This window comes from Pterocles gutturalis, unplaced genomic scaffold (genome assembly GCF_000699245.1).
Source record: "Pterocles gutturalis isolate BGI_N339 unplaced genomic scaffold, ASM69924v1 scaffold12274, whole genome shotgun sequence".
Taxonomy (NCBI): domain Eukaryota; kingdom Metazoa; phylum Chordata; class Aves; order Pterocliformes; family Pteroclidae; genus Pterocles; species Pterocles gutturalis.
Genome location: NW_010135875.1, coordinates 9,176 through 28,794, shown reverse-complemented (window position 1 = coordinate 28,794; position 19,619 = coordinate 9,176). Strand labels below are relative to the sequence as shown.

At 37.4% G+C, this 19,619-nt stretch overlaps 1 protein-coding gene across 1 annotated transcript in view; it reads left to right on the top strand.

Annotated features, from left to right (window-relative positions):
* Nucleotides 1-7,415: 7,415 nt before the first annotated feature.
* The window catches only part of LOC104468065 (AT-rich interactive domain-containing protein 4A-like), a gene marked incomplete at its 5' end in the record, with an annotated part of 16,294 nt that continues 4,090 nt past the window's right edge, over nt 7,416-19,619 (top strand). The window contains 9 exon segments of the mRNA XM_010082070.1: nt 7,416-7,488; nt 9,714-9,808; nt 9,946-10,043; nt 11,493-11,721; nt 13,617-13,867; nt 15,746-15,943; nt 17,255-17,339; nt 17,534-17,735; nt 18,959-19,618. Coding sequence (XP_010080372.1) covers nt 7,416-7,488; nt 9,714-9,808; nt 9,946-10,043; nt 11,493-11,721; nt 13,617-13,867; nt 15,746-15,943; nt 17,255-17,339; nt 17,534-17,735; nt 18,959-19,618 — 1,891 coding nt within the window.

Sequence of the window (19,619 nt, the reverse complement as noted above, 5' to 3'; positions counted from 1 at the left end):
TTTTTTTAATATGGAAGAGAATGTAAGTAATGCCGTATAACTGCGGATGCCGTGCAGGGAGAGAGCAAAAGCGAGCAAATATTTGGAAGTCAGGCTGAAATATGTCCAGGCAGTGGGCAGATTAGATAGAAAGGAAGTAAAACCATTTTACATTTGAAAGAATGCAGCTCCTAGGTAAGGATTGTGTGTTTTAATCTGTAATGTTAGCATGGTTGTTAAGAATGCGGATTTGACTTAGATTTCTGATCTGGGAACTGTCTGGTGGAGCATGCAGCCAGGGTAGATCTTTGCAGGTAAAAAAAAAAAAAAAAAAAGACAATAAGAATCTATTTTTAGGGGTTAATTTTATGCTTTGATAACAGTGCTCTGGAAAATGGAGTAGATGTCTGTATGAGAATAATGGTATGATTAAATATAAGGATAAATGTGTGCAGAATATAAAATCCTCTGGGTTTTTTCCTGTTTGCAGTGAAAAAAACCAAATAGGCCACATTTTGCAGGGTGTGAACTGTTGCAGTCTGTGTTGGTCTGTTTGTATTAACGTTGGTTAAAATTGCAGAGTATCAGTCACTATAAATCAAGTATTGCTAGACTAGTATCCTAGTATCCATTTTAAATATAATTTTTCATGGCTGTTGCATAAAAGTGCTGTGTGTTTCAAACAAAGAAGGGGGAGGGGGGAACTTGGTTTAAAAAAAAAAAAAAAAAAGATGACATTCCTGTAAAAGAAATAGAGGTTATTTTAAAAGAATAATCTAAATGTAGTGAAGCAAAGGATTCCAGACAGGTAGAGGTGCTGGTAGGAAAAGCTGTAGAATCCATTATTTCTAGGTGACAAGCAGGCATGTAAAAATAAGGTAAGCATCTTCATGCTGGCTACGTAGCAAAAGATAGATACTAATCTTTTTTGATTATGTCAGAGCAGAACTGTCATTCTGACCCATTAAATCAAGTTCCTGATTCAACTGTTGCAATGCTAGGTATTGCAATTAGGCAGCATTTAGGGAATTTTTCCTTTTTTTTTTTTCTCTTAGAAAGGTATTAATACAGGTTGCAGAGAGAATTGACAAGTGAATTTGTATTTTTTTTTTGCCTTTATTTGACTACAGGTGTTGAATTACTCAGATTTTGCAGTTCCATGTTGTAGAGTTTCTCCTTTATTAATCAAGGTCAAAAATAGGTTCTGTCCATCTTCTGCCAGAATATTCTCAGTAGACCTTTTGTTTTAAAACTGCAAATTGTTGTATTACTAGAGGTGGGAGGGAGATTTTTAAAATTATCTTTCCTTTTCACCCCCTTGCACCCCCCATCTTCTGAAGTGCACAGCAGCTTTGCTGTCAAGGCCTGGCCAGCTGCTGACCAGCCGTGATAGAGCTTCGTTAAATCAATGAAATGGACACAGACCTACTGAATATATAATGAGAGAATAAAGTCAGTCAGAAGAGTCTAATTCTGGGAATGGAAAGAATCCTATTTTTCTGAAATAGGATCTTTTATAATGATAATGGAGCAGAGAGACCTACTGTAGCAGGTGATAATAGATCCTACCATTTTCCCAGTAGCTGGGTTTAAAATCTGTAACTTTGTTTTGACAGAGACTGTCTTTCTAATTGTGCTGCCTTTCATGACATCTTAAGAGTACGGTAGAATTGGTACAACAACATTTCCAGGATTTGCATGGTTGTTCTCTGATGGCTTTTGCAGGCTAAGGAGTGGGAACCAATACGATGGTGGTGAGATGCTGATAGTCCTCATTGGTGGTCACTCACTTGTGTGGTCCAGAGTTGACTATGAAGGAGGAAAATATGGAAGTTGCTTGTCATGGGCTTGAGAAGGGATTGAGTTACATTGAGTTGCTCAGCATGTTCAAATTGTTGGATTTAGGGCAAAGGAAAGAGAAATTGTAAACTCCAGTATCTCCACATAGAAGCAGAAGATTTTTTAATGTTACTTGATTTTTATTAAAAATCAGATTATATATGCTGCTGTACTTGCTTGTATTTAAGTTGTTCCGTCAGGGAAGAAATCACACGTATTAGTTTCTCAGGATTAAATAGTCAAATAGTCCCCATTTTGCAAGGAAACATGTTGGTAACATTTAGCTTTGCCTCCTAGTCTCTGTGTAGGCCATTCTGATTCCAAAAGAATCAAGATTTTAACATGAGGCTATTAGAAATATATTTTCAGTACGTGAATGACTACATTCACATAAGATCAGAGTAGAGGTAAGGAATTTGTTCTTTAAAGTTTGAATTTTGCAAGTTTCAAAATTGTATCTCTTAATAGTATCAAGAGCTGGAGAAAAGGATTTCTGTCTTACCTGTAGCATTGGTTATAACACCATTTTTGAGAGAATCTTCCAACATATCTGTCAGTTTAATAGCAGTTCCTTGTTCTTTCACTTCCCCCCCTCAATCGAACATGGAAAAAATGTTCAGAAAAAAATTCTAGCTAGCTGGTTTCCATGCTTACTGTTGAAGAAAGAGTTGTAGCACCTCCAGGTGTATGCCTAGAGGAATTTTCTCTTAGTTTTCATTTTGCCAGTCACCTGAAGGAGGTACCTGTAGTATGTTTAATAGTGTACATTCATTTAAAATTTTTCAGGTTCTTGCATCACAACTGCATCTAGAAACATTGGTCAGAGTTGCTTTATGTTATTAAGCAGGGAAAATGCCAGAAGCATTTTTCCAGTGTACCTATTCTGCAGATAAGCAAGGATTTCCATTCTCGTGATAAGTCATTACCATGTATTTTACTAGCACTAAGTTAGCAAAGGAAGGATGAATATATGAAGTGCATTATGTGTTCTAGGAGGCTTGAAATTCCTACAAATGATCAGTAGTCATCTATTAAAATATTTACATGTTGTTTCAAAGTAGGTATTGTGTCCCACATAGTCTTTAAGTGATTGTGGGAGACCAAATAGAATGATACCTGAATAATTCATTTCTGTTGCAGCCTATGTGTATTTTAAGATAGTATTGAAAAAGCTGACTCTAAAAATTAAATACAGGAATAAAGTAATTTCAAAACATAATGAAGCATGCTATCCAGAAACAAGTGGTTTATTTGACCCTGTCTGCAGTCCGGCATCCAGCTCTGGAGTCCTGAGCACAGGAAGGACATGGACCTGTTGGAGCAGCTCCAGAGGAGGCCATGAAGATGATCAGAGGCTGGAGCAGCTCCCGTACAAGGACAGGCTGAGAGAGTTGGGGTTGTTCAGCCTGGAAAAGAGAAGGCTCCGGGGAGACTTTCCAGCACCTTCCAGGAGAAATGTGGAGGCACTCTTGATCAGGGGATGGAGTGATAGGACAAGGGGGAACAGTGTTAAGCTGAAAGAGGGGAGGTTTAGATGAGATATCAGGAAGAAATGTTTTCCTGTGTGGGGGGTGAGGCAGTGGCCCAGGTTGCCCAGAGCAGCTGTGGATGTCCCATCCCTGCAGGGGTTCAAGGCCCGGCTGGATGAGGCTTTGGCTGGGCTGGTGGGAGGTGTCCCTGCCCATGGCAGGGGGGGGGACTTGGTGATCCTTAAGGTCCCTTCCACCCAAACCATTCTGTGATTTACATATATATTAAAAACCACTAAGCAGCCGTGTTTGATATGCAGAATAGCCTTTAAAAATAGCTAAACATTGATTTGCCAATCATCCTTCTCATGCATGCATGCATTTGTAGATTTCGCTACTGTGAAGCATGGTCTGCATCATGCCATTCACAAATGTTCTGTACAAAGGCTTTCTTGCTCACAGTTTTATGGTAACCGGCATTCTCAGAATATTCCTCAAAGAGGAGCGAAGAAGTTGCAAACTGAGGTACAGCTTTAGAGTGAGTCATTGTTGAGGATGGTTGAATGCCTGGTTCTTGTTGGTAGAAATTAACATTTTAAGACCACTCTCATCTGCACATAGTGTAAAGCTGTTAACTTGTTGCAGTCAGTTTAATTCTTTTCATTTCCTTAATTAGTGTTCAAACTTGGCATCAGAAAGCAAGCGTGCAAGTGATGAAAATGCGTTTAAGTACTCCAAAGCAACAAAATTATGTTAACTCTCATTTTGGCAGCTTGTCTTGATCATATACTGTTCTGAACATCAAATCCTGTACACATTGTTCTTCTTCTTAGTTGGCATTTATTTCACAGGAGAGTTTATGGTTTTGTCAGTCTATTAGTAACATAAAAGAAAGATCTGTCCCTGGTACCTTAGCCCCGTATTGATTGCGTATACGGTGTACGTGCTCGTAAGTACAGATTCATTCTTTGTTTTGTAAGATAAACTATTACATCCTTATGCTCCCGCTCAGCTCTACAGGTTAACATTCACAGAAGCTTTGACATCTTCCTGTAGAGTAAAGGATGAGTCAGGATAACAGAGCTATATTCTTGTTTAAAATCATGCTAAAGACAGAGGTAAAACTCATGGGCAATAAAGTAACTTGAAACCAAATGAAGCAAAGCTGGTTACAAGATTTCTACAGGCTTCTGTGGGTTGTGCTTATTTGCTGGTTGTTATTCTCAAAATAATTTTACAAAATACTTGAACACTGCCTTCCAAGTAATACTAACAACAAGAAATTGAGTTGGAAAAGGACTATGGCCCTTATACAGAGATCCTGTGCTCACTGTTGATTTCATTGCCTTACTGTCTACAATATTCTCTAACTGATGTGACCTGCTAGTCAGAAAGGAGGAAAAATCTCAAACCCATAAAATTTTAGCTTTTTAATTATAAGCAAAAAAGGGCATCTTGGTGATTCTTTTTTTTCCCCCCAAATGAAGTTCAGCCTCTTGCCCTGAAACAAAAAATAATTCTCAAATTGCATTTTGGTTGTGGCTAGTGGATGAACAACAGAAAGGTCTCAATTTTGAACTCCTGCCACTTAAAAATTTCACATCGTTTTGCCTCTCACTTGGACTCGGCTTTGGCTACAGTCTCCCTTTTCTGCAACATTTGTATAGGAAAGAAATGAAACAGAGAGACAGAACTCTCAGCCGATTTTGAACAGTTGTCACTGTGAACTTCCTTATGCCCAGTCTAAAATGGGCAGAAGTGAGTTTTGGAGGCTAGCAGCATCACCGTGGTGCCTGCTGAAAAAAGATGCTGGGAATTTTAGCTCTTCAGTCACTCACTGATGGTGATGGCAGTTCGTGGCATCAACATTTCTCAGGTGTTTCCTTCACTCTGGATGCAGCTTTTAAGGTTGCTGATACAGCAGCATAGATGAGGGTTGATGTATTTAAAATAAAACTCAGCTCAGAACAGTGGACATTCCTAGGAAGCTGTCATGTCCAGTTACAAATAGATAAGTCCAGTTATAAATAGATAACCTTGATGAAAATTGACCTCTTACAAGCATCCATGTATCTTAATGTTGCAATAATCATATCCGTGAAGGCTTGATCTTTCTCACTTGGGCCAGTAGCAAAAAAAAGCGTTTGAAATAGCTGATGCATGATTTATTCCTTGGTGACAGTTGTTCAGGTCCTATTCAAGTCACCTCCCAGAAGGATTTGCTGTCTACCCTGGCGCTGGTACCAGGCACGGTTCAGGCTCTCTCCTCTCCAGGGGAGCCAGCCTAGCTCATACTCCCATCAACAGAGAGAAGCAGGTAGAGGATTCAGGATCTCTCACACGTGAATGAATATTGCAGTCAGGTTTTCTGCCCCCATCCTCTAAGTATGCAAAAGCTTTTCATCTTTTTGCTTTTCTTCAGCTGAAAATACATGGTATCAGTGAAATAGTTAACATTCTGTCTGCAAGACTGCTATTTCTAACCTACATTGCTGCTGGTCTGACCTGCAGTTCTGGTTTGGCGTTATGCTCACGTAAAAGAGATGGTTTGAATTCAACTATTCAGAAATATTTCTGAATGTTTACTGTTATTTAGATATATTTGGTTTGCATAGTTTGAGTCGTATTGCCTTTAATCAGTAAACATTACAGCAGATGGTAGAAATTTCTCGATCTTGAAGTTGGTTTGTAGTCTAGATGGAGAGGAAAAAAAGCTGTGGTTTCTATAGCAATAGTTCATTTGTTAGCCTGGAAGAACATAATAATTCTATAGATAACTGTTACTCTTTATAGGATCCCTGTAATACGCAGTATGAGCAAATGGTAAAGGATGCTGTACTATGGTGTAATTATTCATTTAATTTCCTCAAATTATTTCCCAAGGAAAAAATAGGAAAATAAGAAACAGATATTGTCTCTGCCTGATTGTAGGTGATCCCTGTTGGGCTTTGAAGCTCAGATTTCACTGAAGCAGGCACGGCAGAAATTCATTCTGATGCTGGGCAGATTGCTTTCTGGTTAACAAGGCAGTAGCATATACATTTATATTTCACTGCCTGTCTTCCTGCCTTGAAGCTTAAAGCTTACAGAATGCAGAGATGACTGAAATTGAAATTGCTATTCTGCTTTCCTTCTGGAACTGCTTGTGACTTTTCTGTTATTTTTAATAATGTAATGATAAGATTTTTTGACACGTACTGGACGTCTTTCCTTCAAGACAGCTGCGGTCTTCCTTGTGCAAACTGCCTTACCAGCAATCCCTGTGATTGCCAGGCTGGCAGGAAGAAAGTGGCAAGCATAAAGCATTGCAGGGAAAAGATTTTTTTATTTATTTTTTTTCCCTTCCCTTTCCTCTGGTCTCTGCTAGCATCTCAGAATTCCATGAGGCATGCATAGAAATTTAGACGTTATTTCCCTCCCCCTAATAAATGTACTTTATTTTCATTATTTCCACCTGAATTAAAAAAAAAATCTTTATTTCACACTGTGGGCTGCTTACCGTAAAGTTCTTAAGTGTTTATCTCTTTGAGGATTTAAGTTGTAAAAATAAAACCAAAGATTTCATAATAATAAATTATGGAAATATGTGTTCAGGGAATTATGGAAGTGACTGTTAAAGTGTTTTTAAATATGAGCTGAAATTGAGCGTTGGAGCTTAATCACAAAATGAATCCTGTCTGGAGCATCAAAACCAGGAATGGTTGGAGAAAGAATTGTTCTACAACGTTTGCTAGAGTTGGGGTAAGGAAGATGAGTTAAGCCAAAAAACCCCAAACAAACAAAAAAAAAAAACCACAAAACCAAAAAACCTGGAGTTCTGTGAACTGCTTCAGTCCTTTTCTGCATTAGAACAATGTGTTAAGTATTTTAGTGTTTTCATTCTGAGGGTCACCCATTCTTTCTGTCATTGATTGGAGCTTTCCCTGACCTGCATTTTCTTTTTCTCCTCCTGAGGTGTGCACTTTAGTCTCCTGAGTAAGTTTTGTTTTCTGAATATTTCACCATTCTATGGGTACAGGGCCAAACAGCAAGTGGTTTGGGATGAGTTCTTGCAGTTAGGCTTTTGTACAAGTAAATTGTTACTTTGCATATTTCATGTTTTCATTATGATTGCATTTGTTTTCACAGCCCGAGGAAGAGCTTGATCCTGAAGAGAGGGACAGCTTCCTCCAACAGCTTTACAAGTTTATGGAAGACAGAGGTAATACTAATTTTTTTTTTTTGTTATCTCTGGTCCACCTTTTTGATGGATTTTAAAAAATGCTTTTAGATGTAATGGATGTTACTGTGAGCATACTCTCATGTCAATGAAAAAGGGTAACAGCCAGTCTGGTGCAAGGAAAACACTTTTACCCATTTTGATGTGGGGTGGGTCTGCTTCTAGTACTTTGGAGCACAGTGCACAAAGGAAACTGAAATCCTCCCTGAGGTGATTTGTTTTTGTTTTGCTTTCACAAAACCTTTTTTTTTTTTTTTTTTTTTTTTAAGAATCCCTGTTAAAAAAGCTCTTGATTTCTTGTTGTGACAGCCATGGCTGGGAACTCTGCCGCTGTTAATCTCAGGCTGGAACCTGAGGAGGCTGTTCACAAATGGTGAAATTCAACCAGCAGAGAATGGGAGATGTGCTATCTTCAAGTCTCCTTGCAGAACTGTCTTAATCGTGGGCAGATGATACTCCTGAAGGGACAACTTTAAAGATCTGACTTTGTCCAGTATCTAGAACAAGAAAATATCATATTTTAAATGTCTTTCTGTACAGAATTAGGTGAGACTGTTATACCTTGGAATAGTTAAGGTCCTGGCATAAGACATAACATTAGAAGTCCATGCGTTGTGTATAGATAGAGAGCAGTGGATACCTGCTGACTTGGGAAAACTGTTGTTGTATAAGCCATTCGCATTTGCAGTTGTGATGAGACTGGCACTAAAATGGAAGGTTTTCTGTTCCTTGGCTGCACACCCTCCCTCCTTTTTTTTTTTACTTAAATACATTCAAGCCTAGAAAGAGTTTTATCTTTCAGAGTATATTTGTTTTATTCATTTTACTCATGAACTCACTATTTCAATTCAAACAGTGTAACTGTTAATCCTGCAATAACATTGGTGGAGGTAGATTACAAGTGCAACCACTGCCTTTTTACTTTTTTCTTTCTTTTTATTTGACAAAAGTTACCTGAATTGTATTTCCGTAGCAGCATCTAGTACAGCAAATGTACTATAAAAACCTGAATTTGAAATAACCAGAGCTAAGAGTAAAATGTAAAGTGCTTGTAGTGTCTGAATATTTTCCTTTTTTTTTTCTTGGGTTTAAAAATTTGAAGGGGAAATCATTACCTTTGTAAAAGAGGCTCTGCATCCCTATTAACGAGCTGTGTTCTAGCCCACAGAATCTTAAAAGAACAGTTCCAAGTCTGTTCAGTTTTGCCAGTTCTTACAGGTTTAGAAATGGATCATATATTATCACAAAGTGTACTGGAGTTCATCCAATATAATTTAGAGGCCTCCTGTGTACAACCAGTGTTTCTGGAAAATAACCTGCCTTGGGGGAATAAGAGGCTATGTTGGGGGGAAAAAAAGTACTGGACTAATCCACAATTTTCTTTCTTTTCTAGTAGCCTGATTCTTCCCCCTTTTCTGCTTTCCTCCTTCCTCACTCCCTTTCTTAAGCAGTCAGACTACAAACCAAGTAGGGATTGTGTCAGGGACTTGTAGAGGCAAAAGGAGAAAGCATTTGTGCACTGAATTTGAAGATTCAGTCCAGAAACTCTTCTTTAAGCTAATGTGTTGATTGAGCAATGTACAGGACTTTTTCAGGACTGGGTCCTTCCCCATGCCTGTCTTCCCCCCCTCACCCCCCCACTGTCCTTATAGCAAGAACAAACTACCAGGTTTGTTCTGCATTCTGTTCTCTCAGTATGAATGTTTTGATTAGTGTAATCATGAGAGTATTCTCAAAGTCCTATAAAATTATTTTCATTATTCCAAATATAATTGCGTGAAGATGAAGGAAGGGGTGAAGCAGCAGGGAAGAAGTTTGATATTCTTTGTTGCTGGGAGGAATACTGTCTGTGTACACAGACACTTGTTCCAAGTCACTCTTGGTTTCTCCTTTTGCAGTTAATTGTTGTTCTTTATATCATTGGATTTGAGTTATTTTTTTTTTTCCTGGAACTGTCCCAAATATTCATGTCCTTTTAGGGCTTTGTGCTTTTTCACATTCTGACAATTTGCCTGGGTATCTTTTTCTGATCCAACATTTCTTCCCTGTTCCTTTCAGACGACTGTGTTTTGAGTTAATCTCTTTGCACGTTGCTATATTCCAGAATTCATTGGGGTGTTCTGTAGAGCCTGCTGCAATTCTGGCTGCCCTCCTCCAGTTTGCTGTTCTTTGTGGTAACTTCTTATTTCTGGTTTTGTTTTATTTAGGTACTCCTATTAATAAACCACCTGTTCTGGGCTACAAGGACCTTAATCTCTTCAAACTTTTTAGACTGGTGTATCAGCAGGGTGGGTGTGACAACGTAAGTGTCAGACTGAACTACATGTTCATCCATTCTTAATGGTTGTGGCTTATGGCTGTGCTAGATGTCGTTCCTTAATGATCTTTCTTAACAATATCTGAAAACTCACCTTTTTTTTTTTTTTTCTTTCATCAAAGATTGAAAGCGGTGCTGTATGGAAGCAAATTTATATGGACCTTGGCATTCCTATTTTGAACTCGGCTGCTTCCTACAATGTAAAAACTGCTTATAGAAAGTAAGTTCTCATATTGTATAATGGTGAAAGCACTTTTTTTTTAATAGCATATACAATATTCAAGCAATTTTTAATAGTTTAGTGAAACAGTAGTTGACATTCTTCAGTTGATGAGCGGTTCTGAGCATTTTCCAGTGCTGGGGATTGAAACAGAGGGAGTGCTCAGGGCTGCCTAAGTTCCTGTTGCTCTGGTACGTTAGCATTCTGCTCATTTTCTTACCAAGAAGCATTCACTTTTAGCATCTGATGAGGCCATTTCAGAGCACAACAACAAAATTTATAAAAAAAGCTTTGGCAAATTCAGCTTTGCGTTTTCTGATGATTAACAAGAACGGACTCTGTCTTCAGTCCATAGATGCTGCATGCACTGAGGAGAATTTTATACCAGTTTCTTTAACTTCCTGAAAAACGTTGATATAGATGTGTTTCAGTTTGCATATTTAAATATAATCTTTGTGGAATCTGCAGAATAGTGGCTTTAGAGCATAACAGTGTGCATTTCTGTGGTGGATGTGACAGTGTTAAGTAGTAAAATCACTGCTTGTAATAAAAAAAATGCGTAAATCTCTTTATTCTGACCCCTGGTTTTCAGTTGTGTTTTAACTCTTGAAATGGAAACCTCTTAGGAATGACACTTTTCAAGCTCATTTTCTAAATAAAGATTATTTTCATTATTTATCCACCTGGAATTTTGACAAGAAACAATTGGGCTTTTTGAGTACAAGGGAAGAATGAGGTTCTCTAAAAGGGATGACTAATGGCTCAGCTCATGTTAATGTTGATGAAGATTAAAATCTTCAGACTATCTTCAGTGGGATTTGAACTGGGCGCATGTTTAAGGTCTGTATTTTACAGAGAAAGAGTATTTATCATAAAAAGAGTAGTCGGTAAATATGTACCAGGTTGGTGTTACAGTGGAAATGATTATGTTGTATGGACACTTGATAGAATGTTGTCACTTGCATATTTATTCTTTGACGAATAAGCTAGTTCATGTTTCTCTCACCTATAACTGGATTAGAGTGTGCACACAGGCAGTCACCAGAGAATGAGCTGATGCATGTCAGTTTGTTACCGCGTGGTAACTTGTGTGCCCATATTCTAATGTTAGACTGATTTTAGCTGTCATTGTGCGTTTTCAAAACAGTGTACATGTTTCTAGGCTTTACTGTTATAATTCTTAACTGGATGGGATGAAGTTAGATTTGTGGGAAGCACCTGTGTGTATTCTTTCTCACCATTTGACTTGTGTGCATAATTGTTTCATTTCAAAATCTTCTCTGGCTTTTTATTTTTTGTTTATTTTGTTTTTGGTGTTTTGTGGGTTTTTTTGTTCCAGGAAGTTACTGCTCCCCTTGCTTTTCTGTGAGCAGGAAAATAGGTTTTATGTGCTTCAATAAATAGAAAATAAACCATGAAATATAAATAAAACTTTATTTGTATCTATAGGTATCTTTATGGTTTTGAAGAGTACTGCCGTTCTGCAAACATTCAGTTTAGGACCATCCATCACAATGAACCAAAAGTTGTAGAAGACATACAGAAACACGTAGAACCAATGGAGGAAAGTGTAAAAGAGGAACAAAGAATGCCCCCAACAGAAATTAAAAAAGAAGCAGAAGAAAATTATTCCAGCAGTGAAAGTGAAAAAGAAGAAACAGAACTAAGATCCCCAAGGGTAAGGAGTTTGAACTGATTTATTCTTAGTATTTAACAAAACCCCTTTGTATAGTGAACAGTTTACATAATGAGTTTTCCCTAGTGGAGTGATTGTACATTTGAATTAGCGCACTTGTGTAAGCGTAGGAGAGGGTGCAGCGAACGTGGAGTTGGTGTTAACTGTTAATTATGTTCTACCTGTGAATAGAATCCGTTTTGATCATTTCTTCGTATTCTAAACCATCCATGGAATTTGTTCAGGCTATGTTTTAAGTCAGAAATGTTTCAGTTCAGGAATGGCTTAAGAGCTGCTGGGAGCTGTGTATCATCAGAACAGTGAAACTCAGCAGGACAGACTTGGTTGTGGGTGAGAATTTCCACAGGCACACGCAATCTGGAGTTTTCCAGCAAGAAGCAGGAATACCAAGGCACTGCTGCAGCTTTAAGAATCAAAGACCCATTTCTCTGAGTTGGTTTTTATCACATATCTGTTCTTTTAATAAAAGAAATGCTGCAATTTTACAGTATATAGACAAAAGTAGGGGGGGGGGCATTTAATTTTTGTCTTCATCTGTCTTTGAATGCTGTAGAGGGTGAGGGTTGTGTTAGTAGTTGCACAGGCAAGACCAGTGACCCATCAGCTAGTGGTTACTGAACGTGATGGAGAATAGAAAAATGCTTTCAAGGCTTAGTGGTCTGTAGCACTCCTTTTAATTCTGTTAAAAGGAGACATTATATGTTCCTGAATAGAGCATGAGTACTGAAACACAAGGAATTGGTACTTTCTAAATTGTTCAAGTTGTAAGGATACTAAACTAAACCAACTAAAATGTAATTCTATTAAAGTATGTCTTGCAAACTAGCTTTTCAAGTAAGTATATGGCCTTTTAATCTTTAACAGATGGAAAGGCATAGTGTAAGCATACGTTTAGATTTGTATTACGTGTTGTAGTCCTATCTAACTGCAAGTGGTTTTTCCAAGGTGTATCAGCCTTAGTGAACTTCCTGGCATGACACTAGCTTTGTTGTTAGCAGATTATTTTTTGTTGTTGTTTTTGGAGAAAACTGGTGAGGCGATAAAGGAGTGGAATAATTTTTTGTCTTTTTTTATCATTGTCTATGTTAATTTGTTAATATTTAAATATTATTTGATCGTGTATTTTGTTACTTTGTTAATCGAGTCACCAACTATCTATTTATGAATGATTTATTGTTCCAAAGTATTTACCGTTATACTTCCGTGAGTTTTAATTATTATAGAGCCTTCATTACTGTTGTCTTTGGACAAATTAATTAATCTTGCATTCATAATGTATTTTAAATGTTGTGATTGCAAAGCAATGTCCTTATCCAAGAGACTTTTAATAGTAAAATGATAAACCTGTACTAGCTCCCCCAGAACCAGTCACAGATAGTCCTGAACAGCAATTGTCTGACTACTCAAAGTACCTTTTAAAAATGTGATACTTACAGTTTTTCTAAAGCTGGAAAATCTCTGTTCTCTAAAACCAACCGGTGGCTGTCAAGATTGCAGGTGCTGGAAGGAAGATGCCTTCTCCCAGTAGTCCTATACAAGCGCTTTAGTTAACACTGTTGCTGTAGCTGAACAAGGAATTTTGGCCCTTTCTATTGGGTCAGCGGACCTTACAGGTCCAAACTGATGTCCTGAAATTCTCCAGAAGTTAATCAGAAGCTCATCCTCTTCATTCCAAACCAAGCAGAATGGCTGTATTTTGTTTTTTCCTCAATAACAAGACTTTGAACTAGTATCTTAAGATTTTAGAATATTTTGCTTTTTGGTGTTATCTCCAACCTTTCTTCTGTACAGGAATGGTGTGTTTCAGTTGAGATTTGGAGGGACTATACAGAGAACTATTGACAGGTGTAATTAAACAGATTTTATTTGTGTTCTAGGGACGAAGACGACTTGCCCGTGATGCAACCCCTGCTAAAAGAGATAGTGAAGAGGATAAAACACAAGACAAATTAAAAGACAGTAACAAAGAAAACAAAGATATAGAGGAAACACCTGAGAATGCAGAAAAGAAAGAAAATGAAACTCCACTAGGGAGAAAAACTACACCAAAGCAAAAAGAGAAAAAAATTAAAAAACAGGAGGATTCTGATAAAGAGTCAGATGAAGAGGAAGAGAGGCAGAGGGAGAGGTAAACGTTAACTTTTATCACCTTCTTACAAGTACCTTTGTGTCATGATTGAGCTATGCTCAGAGCAGGAGCATACACAGAATTGGAGATCTGACCAGTTTCTAAAATGTGGAGATCAGGGACCTCATTCACTCAGCCAGACAGGAAATGGAAAACTTTATTTCAAGTTTCTGGAGTCTGCTGTACTTCATGGAAGAATCTTTTTCAGGTAGATGCCAGACAGTATTTTTCATTTTTATTTTCTTGAAGGTCTGCCCAAGGTTGTGTTATGCTGCTGTGTTCAGACACCAGGTAGAGCCAGGTGCTGTATGGATGGTGAGCAACTCTTTGGGCAGTTGAAATATAAACGCAAAAGAGAGCCCCTCTTTTCCTGTGCTTTTGTTTAAGTGCTTAGTGATGGCTGGTGAATGTACAGCTTGCTCATTTTTATTGTTACTTGATGTATTTTAGGCAGGCAGGAAGGGCATCAACTAATAAGGCAAAGGAGGAGGGAGGACAGAGTTTGAATGAAACTTAGAGGTAGGTTGAAGAGGAGAGGATGGAGAGACGTGGAAGGGCAAAGGGAAAATAGCATCCAGAGACTAAGCTTGACAAGTTGAATTGGATTTATAATCTTGGTTACAAATGAGTTGTGACCAGGTGACTAATTTATTACCAGAGTAGACCTCCTCTTAGCTGACTTTGGCTGGGCTCAAGGGCAGTGTCTTACTTGTTAAAGCTGGCTTTCCTACATTATTTTTCTTGTCCATGTGGCCAAGTGGTGTGGGACAGGAGTTGATATTGAACAAAGCCTGTTAAGGGGTATTGCATATTTTCTTCTGAAGAGCTTTGAGGAGTGGGAACAATACACAGTTATTTTAAGGAAAGTGTCACTGTGCAGTCCAAAAAAATAATCCAGGAATGCACCATAGCATGTGGAAATACCTCAAATGAAAGTACAGTGGGGGTGTGCAGCAGGTCGCAGAGGTGTGTCAGATGACTGAGGCATCAGAGAGTTTTGTTTAAGTCGTGCTGATGGTGCTTGTCATCTTTTTTTTTAATTGTTTGCCACAACAAGATAGTTCATCTTTCACTGAAGGCTAGTAAGTATATTTCATTAGAAGCAAACCCATAGTCTTTCAATATTTTATTTCTTGGTGACTTTTTTGTAGTTTAGCTTTTACGTTATACTAAATTAATCCTAAAATAGGGCGAGAAGTATAAGTAAAAACAGGTTAGATTGTAATTCTTGAAAATATATTTAAGTAGAATGTGTAAATATTAGCTATAGCTATAATAAGAGGCAGACATCACTAATAAGAGCTGTGTAGACACTTCTAATCTTGGTTAAACACATTGTAATAAACTTTTTTTCCAATGGAATGGTGTTTTTATCCATGAGAGGATCTCTATGATGGCAATTCAAACTTATGTGTACTGTTAGTAAACTGCAGCCTACTAAGCAAACTGCAGAAGAAATAGTGTTTTTTTTTTTTCTAAATAGTGTGTCAAAGTCAAGTCTATTTTAAAATCTGAAGTTAGTTCTTCCTGTCTTATTTAGGAGTCAAACACTGAGTTAACTTATTCCTCTTTTTGTATTACCAAAATTTTAATTAAAAAAAATAATCTTTAAGCTTTGAGGCAGTTGTACACCTAATAAATTGTGCCTAAAATATAATAAAATTTTTCTGAATATTTTTAGCACTTACCCCTATTATCTAAGTTCTGTTCTTAATTTTAAAAACTGTGTCCAAGCAACCTTCAGTGGCAGTGCAGGATGGAGAAAATTAGAAAAACTTTTACAGCCTTTTTCTTTTGTAGTAGCTTGGCTATGCTAGTTAAATGCTAAAACTTTGATCGTCACTAATTAGTGGGTATTTTAAATACACTTTACTGCAGGGAGGAAATTGAGAACAAAGGAGAATCAGAAGGTGAAGAAGATGAGGAGGACGCAGAACCCTGCCTGACTGGAACCAAAGTGAAAGTAAAATATGGACGTGGAAAGACTCAAAAAATTTATGAAGCCAGTATTAAAAGCACAGAAATTGATGATGGAGAAGTTTTATATTTAGTTCATTACTACGGTTGGAATGTAAGGTGAGGATAATAAATTGCCTTTCATTTATTCATTTGTTAAAAGGATTAAGCCCGCCTGGATGCGTTCCTGGGTGATCTGATCTAGGTGTTCCTGCTCCGGCAGGGGGATTGGACTAGATGATCTTTCGAGGTCCCTTCCAATCTCTAACATTCTGTGATTCTGTGTGATTCTGTGATTATTTGCAAAAGTATTTTTTGTTTTTAAGAAAAAATTGAGATGATCAGTGACTTGGTTCTGAATTGAATTATCAGCATCTAGATAGATCCTGTTAGATCAACAGGATCTAACTCTTACACTTTCAATGTTGGTAATTTTGTTCATGGTGTGACACTACTGCCTTGAAATCTCAGAATATACTTTTATGTTTCCAAATTTCCATCTGGTTTAAAGTGAGTAATCCTTGCTCTGCACTGGAGTATCTCTGTAATTCATAGTGTCAGCTAGAGTTTCTTTTTCATTTAAGGGAGTCATTGATAATGGTCAAGATATCTACAAATAAGAGTATCAAGCACTAAAATTTTCACAACAAAATTTATTATTGTATTGAATGTTGACTGTGATTATAAAGAGTGGTTGTTAATGTAGGAGATGGCTAAGCAACAAACAACTACAGGAAAAAATTAATCAAGTGCTTCTCTTGGCAGCCATCCTTTATATTCAATTCTGTTGTAGAAATGGCTTTTTGTTGTTAACATTGTGATTAAGTAGAAAAAATAGCACAAAATTGATCATTTTTTAAAACATACATAACTTGAGATGTCGCAATTCCGTACCTTTCGAAGTAAACTAAGCAAATTTCTTCATGTGGCAACGTAAAGTTTGGGTGGGGGAGTGTTTCCCAAATACTTACACGTGTCCCTTTACCTTTTCAATAACTCAGGAGGTTTTGAGGAGCATCAGTAGTGTATTTGTGCTTTTCAGAAAGCATGTTGCTATAATTTTAAAAAATTCCCTTTAAGAAAAAAAAAGGTATATTTTACTGTTGAGGCATGGCATTGTGAAAACTGCCTTTTGTATGTGATGTGAAATAATTGACAAATTTTATAGCTGACTCAGTCCCCTGAGTTCCAGTAATTTGCTAGCAAAAGACAGGGAAGCTTGCACCTCCATTCCCCCATCCCATAAATTTTTTTATGGGCTAGAAATGTAGTTCATCTTTCCGATATCAGATATTTCATGTGTTTGTAAATATATTCTCTGCTTTCCTACCTCTCCTTAATAAATATTTTCTGTAACTCAGTCTTTTAATCCACGTATTGCAAACAACTTTTTATATGTAGTGATAACAGTAGGTTGTTGTTTACTTTTAGATATGATGAATGGGTGAAAGCTGATCGGATTATCTGGCCTGTGGACAAAGGAGGACCAAAGAGAAAACAGAAGAAAAAAACAAAAGTAATGGTTATTTCAATAAGTTTCTTGTAGTACAATACTGAATGACTATCACTGTTCCTTATTTAAAAAAAAAAAAAAAAGTTATTCAGTCCACAGTCTATTTTTTTTTAATGGGAGTATAACGCAAAAGGAGAAAAAGCTTGATGATCAGGTGTGAAACAGATTAATAAAAATTGATTTTTTTCACCCCTCAGAATAAAGAAGACAGTGAAAAGGAGGAGAAGAAAGATGAGGAGAAACAAAAATCAAAGCGTGGGCGACCTCCTCTGAAATCTACTCTTCCATCAAACACATCTTGCAGTTTATCCAAAACACCTAATAGCGAAGGTAAATCAGGAGCCAGAAGTACACGGAACAACTTGTCAGATTCCTCACCATTACCAAATGGAACAGAAGGTACACCTGGTGCACTCGTGTTCTGGCATGGAAGTGCATGTACGCAGTGATGTAATGTGTTGCAGTAACATCAGCAAACACAGTGCTGTCAGCAGCTTTAAAGTCCTACTTAACCAGTCAGTGTACAAGCAATATAACAAAGCAGATTTTTGGCGCAGATTTTACTCTCTAAAAATTAATACTTTTGATTTTGATTTTAGCAACACCTCGCAGGCAGACGAGACGTAGCTCAGGAATGTTTGATTCTGATAGAGGATCAAACGGTGAGTGATCTCAGTCCTGTGTATGCTTTTGAGGGTTTTTTCAGTACCTTTTTGAAAAGAGGTTTGCTTTTTATTTTTTACCTTTTTTTTTTTTTTGCTTTCTCTTTTTTTTCCCCTCCTTGTGAATTTTCTTGAGGAAGTAGTTGAGCTGACACTGCTGAGGAGCACAGTTTGCTCACAGGAGAGCTATGGCATAGAAATGACTGTGCAAGTCATTCCGTATTCTTTAGCCAGAGCCTTTAAGTCCTGATCTTGAACAGACCAAATCTAGAGCTCTAACAATAGCCTTTATTGTGGCAATTAAGTCCTCAACCTCAGTACTACATCATGCAGGAGAGATGTTAATTATATACAAATAGCAGCAATATTTTTGGTATTTCTAAGCATCTGTGAACAAGAGCTGAAGTGAAATCACAGTCTCCTTTTAGTACAGGTCCCTGAATAATCTTCTGGTAATGTAATAATGCTTGCTCTCTGTATGGTGTGCAATTCATACCATAGTTTCACAATGAAATGTCCATATTGTGCTGTGGCAGCATTGGTTGGTTTTGTTTTTTTTTTGTTTGTTTTTTTTTTTTTTCCTGTTTGGGGGTGCATGGAGGGGAGGAGGCTTGTGTTTTGTTTCTGTAATGTCAGGTAGGGGGAAGCATTACCCCCAGGTAGATCGTGGGAATCTGTAAAAGTATTTTTGCTACTACACACTGTAATTTGTTTATATTGGCTCATTTTGTAAACAGCAGAAGTACTAGTACTATTGTAGTTTCATAAAAAATTTGATGAAAATAAGAAGCGTAATAAGTGCGTGGCAGAACGCAGGATTTTTTAAGTTTTAAATTTTTTATTGTAAACTGATATTAATACCATGGATTACTGAAAAAAAAACAGGTTTTGTGTGGTTGAAAAAAGAAATTGTGCTGTGATTGATGACTTAGGGTGCTTCTTTTTAAAAATTTTTTGCAGACTCTGGCTCATCTGACAGTGAAGCAGATGAGTCATCCGAAAAGAATTTGAATGAAGAATTTTCTCCAGAAACTTCAGAACTGGAAAAAAGGGAAAAACTACATGATGAGAAGCTAGATGAAGAAAACCCAAAGATTCCTCATGCGTTGAAAGAAAATGACAGGACTCAAGTGCAGCCATTAGAAACACTGAAACTGGAAGTTGAAGAAAGTGAACAAATTGTTCAGATATTTGGAAATAAAACAGAACAAATAGAAGAAATCAAAAGAGAGGCTGAAAAATCACCTAAAGGAAAAGGGAGAAGGAGCAAGACAAAAGATCCCTCTTTAGAGAATGCAAAGATTTCGCCAGGAAACCAAGAAGAGGTAGCAAATGAATCTCTTACAGAACCTGAGAGGTTAGACATGTCTGCCTTGGACTGTGAAGAAATTTCCAGCACTACTGAAAGTGAAACAGAGCCTTCTACAAAAGATAAAAAGCTTTTGAAAAGGAAAACTTTGGAACAGGCGTCACCTGAGAAGAGAAATCGAAGAGGGAGTGAGATGGAAGTGCCAAATATCATATCTGAAGAGAGGACCAATGAATGTACTGGAGCAGAGGAATGTAGAGGGCTGAATGCTGAAGAGTCCCTCAGAACTGAAAACGAGGAAATGCCATCCCT